The following is a 6,393-nucleotide window of genomic DNA, read 5'->3' on the forward strand; positions in this document are numbered from 1 at the left end:
CCCTACATTTAGTTATTTCTTCTGTGTGCAAGAGAGACAGACAGAAACAGCACCCTCAATGGGGTTTCACACCTCCACCCAACCCCAGCATGTTCAGTAAGGTCTCCAGGTATAAACCCAGGACCTATCCTTGTGGGTCAACCTTACAGAGTTTTGTGCTGTCACTGAGCCACTCTCTAGCCTTCAGTATAGGCCTGTTCACTCTGTGGTTTTAAAAACAGTATTGCCCTTTCCTGATTTCCAGAATTCATAAGAACTTTCAGGATAAATATTTTTTGTTTGTTGTATTTTTGAAGACTGTATAAACAAACAAACAAAGCTCCAGTTCAACAAGATTCACCTATGGCCTGAACTTGGAACTTAAATAATACTTCCACATTAGTGACAAGGTATGAGGGAGATTTTCCCGTGAAAGGGAGTTCTCATTAGCTACACCCTTTGGTCTAACACATTAAACATTTATCAGGTGCTTCCAAGGTGCCAAGAATCTTTATTATTTTTTTTAAAATAGACTTTATTTTTTTAAGAGTAATATTGGAGTCACAGAAAAATTGGGAGGACAGTATGAAAATTCCCCATGTACTCCTGCCTGCACACATGCAGTAGGCTTCCTTATGATAACCTCTTCCACTAGAGTAGTGTATTTGTTCCAGTTGAAGAATCTACACCAACATATCATAATCACTCAATGACCATGTTTTACATTGGGATTCACTCTGGGTGTTGTACATGCCATGGGTTTGGACAATTATTTATTTATTTATTTATTTAAAAAAGAAAGAATGAGTGGGAGAGGAAAGAGAGAGAAAGATATTTCTGACAAAGTTTCAGCACAGGGATCCTCCTTCCCCAGCCTCGTTAGCTAGGATCACAGTCATACAACTGAACCCGGACGGTTTAAATTGGTGGTTTAGATTGAACTGGAAATCAAACCAGGGCTTCCCATGTAGCCTCAGCCATCGTGAAGTAGCACCCTTCTGCTTGTGAACTGAGACTAGGCTTGGACAAATGTATTGAAATATTTTCACCATTACTAGGAAGCCTTTTAATTCAGGGTCAGTAGTCTGTTCACCACATCTTCCAAAATCATAAGTGATTTGCATATTCATGTTGCTTTCAGGTTACCCTGAAAAGGCCAAGTGGAATTTAAAGTAAGGAAAAAGGGACTCAGTTTTCTCATAATGAAGTATAACCCAAATACTGCAAACTTTGAGACTCTTTATATTAAAAATTAATTTATTATCTGAAATTCAAACTTACCCGAGTGTTTTTTTATCTGGTAGAGAAAGTCTGTGACAGAGCCATGTAGTCAAAATATCTTAAGGGGGGGGGTACCAACAGTTAGCATAATATGTTGCTACTCTCCTATGTAGTCGACTATGGTTCGAGTCCTGGACCGGGTGGCTTAAACTCACGCCGGGCGTGTGTGTGTGTGTGTGTGTGTGCCCAAGATCCCGAGAGAGGAATGGAGGAGAAGGGATTGCGGCGTGGCCATCCCTCCTGGGGAGGGGGGTGATTTCTCGCTTTCTGTCTCTCTGTCTCTCTCTGTCTTTCTGGCGAGCGCACACGCCCTATAGCTAAAAACCTCTCTAAAAAGCAAAAAAAAAAAAAAAAAAAACTTAAAAGGGGAAGTGATTTTGAGAACTTTGAACGTATTGGGGGCTAAATATTCTAAGTATTGATTCGAATCATAATATGACTCTACTAATATGAAATCGTAGACTTACATAAATTAATGAAGCTCTAGACAGTGCAAGTTGAACTTGTATAACTTTAGTGTTTTCCCATTAGCTTATGTGAAATTTTTAATAATGTTTCATCTTCATTTCTGATTACTCTTCAGCTGATTGTTATTCCACCTTACATCCTGTGTTTCTAGGTTTCTATGTTAATGATCCATTCAGGAATTCTTAAATAGAGCATGGGATCCCACAGTGTGACTCCGTTTGTAAAACAAAGTCTTTTTTTTCTTTGGCATTTGAAAACACTTGTATTTAGATTAATTACCGCAATATATCCATTTTGTAAGTTCATATTTCTATACAGGCATGGTTTTTTGTTACTGGGCACACTTTCTGTTTGTTTGTTTTGGAGAGATTTTTGCTATAGTGCACATGCTCTCACCAGAAAGACAGAGAGAGACAGAGAGAAGGTGAGAATTCACCCCCCAGGGGGGATGGCCACACCACAATCCCCCATCTTCTTATTCTCCTCTTGGGATCTTGGGCACACACGCACACGTGCCCAGCGTGAGTTTAAGACACAGGGTCAAGGACTCAAACTCACTAGGAGTCCAGCAACGTAGCCATTACACCAACTGCTGGTCCCTTTTTAATATCTTATTGAAAGAAATCATAAATAGTATAAGCATATCACTTTTAAAAATATTTTTTTCTTTAAACTAGAGTGATTAAAAGTTTTTTGTTTTGTGTCTTTTGGTTTTGTTTTTGTTTTTTTTGTTTAGTTGTCTTTGTTTTTGTTTTTGTTTTTTTCTGGAAGAAAACTTTCTAAAAGAAGTCCAGTTAAAAAGTAATTCAAAAGAAGTGACGATTAAGAAAGCTCCCCTGCTGGCAGTGACTGCACAGTGATAGCTAACGCTAACACTCTGTGATGCCCTACCCACCTGAGAAGGCTCCAGGGCTCCCATCCAGAGGTCTTCTTATACGCTGTGCATGTGAGCGCCCATGATCCTGGCTGGCTGGTGCTTGGGTGGGTTGTAGTGTGAAGACCCCATTGGGGGTTCTCGCTCTCTCTGAAAAATTAAAACAAACATACATAAATAACTAAAACAGAAAATACTCCTCCTTTCTCTCAGGACCCTTGATAAAGCGTTACTCCTAGGGAGCGTGAGCCATTTCTGAAGCCGCCCAGGGAAGGTCAGGCTGGAAATAGATGTGGGCTGTTTATTTTGAGCTTTTCATTTCATAACAGTGTGAAGTCCCTGTGTCCCCTCGAGAAATTAAGAACTCTTTTTTCTCCTTTTAAAGTGGCCTGATTCATTCAACAAATAGTCACCTAGACCTACAGGGACCAGACCCTGTTCTAAGCACTTGTGATCCACTAGCAAATGTGCCAAAGTTCCTGCCTCTTGGAGCTGACGTTCTATCAGAGAAGACAGACAATAAGTAATAAATAAGATACAAGATAGCATGTTAGAATGTAGTAGGAGTTATGGTGGGGGGAGACAGGCAGGGGTATCTGGATCAGGATTGTGGAAGAATTGCATTTTAAACAAGGTGGTGTGGGGGCATGTTTTTTGGTGGTTTTGTGTTTGTTGTTGTTGTTGACTAGAGGGTATTTGCATGCACATTAAAGAAACAGAGAAAGAAGGAGAAAACACCCCCTAATGGGGCCTGGTCACACTGCAGTCCTTTTTTCCTCCATTTCTCCACCTTGTCGGGATCCTGGGCACACATGTCAGGCAAGTTTTCTAGTGGCCAGGGGTGGATACGAACCACAATTGACCATGTGAGATCTGGCTCCCTCTGCACAGTGCTTAACCACTGTGCCCCTGGGCCAACCCAGGGACTTGTTGACTGCGACATTTGAGCAAAGACTTGAAGGAGATGTGGGAGTGGCCACGAGGTGCTCTGGAAAACAGCAGTCCAGGCAGAAGAAGAACAGCCCCCACAGACGTGCCAAGGCCCTGGTGGTTTTTGAACTACAGTTTTCAATTCCTTTGATTTTTCCCCCAGGGGACATTTGGCCATGTGTGGAGACAGTTAAGCTTGCCATGACTAGGATGTGGGCTATGCTATTGGCATCTCCTGGGCAGAGCCCAAGGAAGGACTAAATATCCTGCAAAGAACAGGACCACCTCCCACGACAAAGAAGGACCATATTGCTGAGGGATTCTCAACCTTAGTGAGGAAGCAGAGCAACTGGAAGGGAGGCAGTAAGAGGAAAAGTAGGTGGTGAGGTCAGGGGTGGCAAAGGCTGGGGCAGACAGTGGCCAGTTCAGGTAGGGCCTTTTGGCCAGTGTGGACATTGGCTTTTACTCTAAGAGAAATGAGAAGCCATGGGAGAGTTTGGAGCAGAGGGGGGATATGATCTGAGTTGACACTTTAAGAGTGTCCCTGTGGTCATAGGAAGAAAATAGACTAAAAGGGGCTGAGGGTGGAATGAGGGAGGACGGTTCAGGGGCTGTTGGAATGACTCAGGTGAGAAATGATAGGGTGGAACCATTCAGTGCTGGATACCATATATCAAGCAGTGATATCTTCTAAGGATTCCAATCTCCAATCTTTTTATTAATATATATCATATATAAAATATTTTAGATATCTATATGCACACACACACACACAGTTAAGACACCTTAGCTAGATTTAGTTTTGCACAGGAGGATATATATTTTAATAATTAAATAGGTTAGACTTACCACAAGACTATTCGATATAGGTTAGACAATGTAATCTTTCTATATTTTACACAATCTTGACCAAAAAAAATTTCTTGCTAACACCTCTTTTGAGTTTTATTTTTCTAGGCTATGTAAAACCCTAAATGTATTAAATTACCTAAAAGTGGAGTGAAGAGGGTATAAAAGACTACTAACTAATAAATAGGAGTTTAAATTGCTTTCCTCTCTAACAAATGGATTAAATTATTTGAATCGTTATGGAGTAACTATTGATCAGCCATTTGCTCGGCCAAAGAAAATGCTAAACTATGGCAGAAAACACTAAGGGACTGCTATTTCATAATTTTACCCAAAGGTCTTAGAAGTGTTAGAACCCCTTCATCGTTCCTCCCTGTGACCTCCCTGAAACACACATCTCTGTTCCTATTTGTGGTCTCAAGACAGCCCGGAGCAGAGCCTGGGGTCAGGGCTGTATCTAGTCACAAAGAGCATCTCATTTCATTTATTGCTATGAAACATTTCAATGCTGTTGTGTGGTACTCCCATACTTTCTTGTTAAAGTCATGGTGTTCTAAAGAAGTGGTGAATTAGTCTCTTTGTTAGTGAAATATAAGCTGTTTTTCCATTCCTTAACGTTTTTTTAAGGAAGTTTTAAAATATCATTGAGTTTCTGAGCTCCTCATTTGTTCTATGGAAATAGCTCTTGTCTCAGCCATGCAGAGTCAGGATAAATTTCATGGAAAAACATTTCATATTTAGGTGAAAGTGAAAATGTTAGAAGACTTCACTTTTTAACCCTCTAAGACAGTGTTTCTCAAAGTCTCATCCATGGATCACAGAATTCTTCAGAGGCTTATGAGAAAAGCAGATGCCTTGATCCTTCTCCAGATTAAGTGACTCGGGGTATTTGAGGATAGGGCCAGGAACTTGCATTTTGGAGAGCATCCAGAGTATTTTCCTTCATACTCAGGTGTGAGCATTATTCTAGTTTATATGACTAGGCAAGAAAAATGGCCTTAGACGACCAGCCTGCTGACAGCAACCTCACTATCATCTTGTTAAAAACATGGAAGATCTTATTTAAGTGAAAAATATACCTCTTGGGACCAGCAGTTGGTGTAATGGCTGTGTTGCTGGACTCCCGTGTAGTCGACCGTGGTTCGAGTCCTGGACCCAGTGGCTTAAATTCACGCTGGGCGAGTGTGCATGCGTGCCCAAGATCCTGAGAGGAGAATGGAGGAGTATATATATATATATATATACCTCTAAGGATTAGTTTTCCACAGAAAGTATGTCACCACCATGTAGTCACCTCTTTCAACTAAATCTTTCTTCAATGATGTTGGAGGATGCATTCTAAACCCTGGTCTTGGGGGATTACAGTGGTCACTTAGCTTAACTGACCTATAGTTTTGCAGTGGGTCCAATTTTGGCTGACTTTAAGGGACACTTTGATCTAGAAGACCGCTTGAAATGATCATTGTCGTCTCATGTGACATGTTCTGTTTTCTTGTTAAACAGCAAATATGCCAGAGGATTATCCTGATCAGTTTGATGATGTCATGGATTTTATTCAAGCCACCATTAAAAGACTGAAAAGGTCACCAGATAAACAAATGGCAGTCCTTCCTAGAAGAGAGCGGAATCGGCAGACAGCTGCTGCCAACCCGGAGAATTCCAGAGGAAAAGGTCGAAGAGGCCAGAGAGGCAAAAATCGGGGCTGCGTCTTAACTGCCATCCATTTAAACGTCACTGACTTGGGTTTGGGCTATGAAACCAAGGAGGAACTGATTTTTAGGTACTGCAGTGGCTCTTGTGATGCAGCTGAGACAACATACGACAAAATATTAAAAAACTTATCCAAAAATAGAAGGCTGGTGAGTGACAAAGTAGGGCAGGCGTGTTGTAGACCCCTCGCCTTTGATGACGACCTGTCATTTCTAGACGATAACCTGGTTTACCACATTCTCAGAAAGCATTCCGCTAAACGGTGTGGATGTATCTGACTCCGGCTCCAGAGACTGCTGTGT

General features: G+C 41.4%; 1 protein-coding gene across 2 annotated transcripts in view; it reads left to right on the plus strand.

The window, feature by feature from the left end:
- Window positions 1-6,380, plus strand: part of GDNF (glial cell derived neurotrophic factor) — a 21,146-nt gene extending 14,766 nt beyond the window's left edge. For both annotated transcript variants that reach the window (XM_006156312.3, XM_006156311.3), the window contains exon 2: window positions 5,885-6,380. In XM_006156312.3, coding sequence (XP_006156374.1) covers window positions 5,885-6,369 — 485 coding nt within the window. In that variant the 3' untranslated portion in view covers window positions 6,370-6,380. The remainder of the gene's footprint in view (window positions 1-5,884) is intronic.
- Window positions 6,381-6,393: the final 13 nt, after the last annotated feature.

This window comes from Tupaia chinensis, unplaced genomic scaffold (genome assembly GCF_000334495.1).
Source record: "Tupaia chinensis unplaced genomic scaffold, TupChi_1.0 Scaffold000489_1, whole genome shotgun sequence".
Taxonomy (NCBI): Eukaryota; Metazoa; Chordata; class Mammalia; order Scandentia; family Tupaiidae; genus Tupaia; species Tupaia belangeri.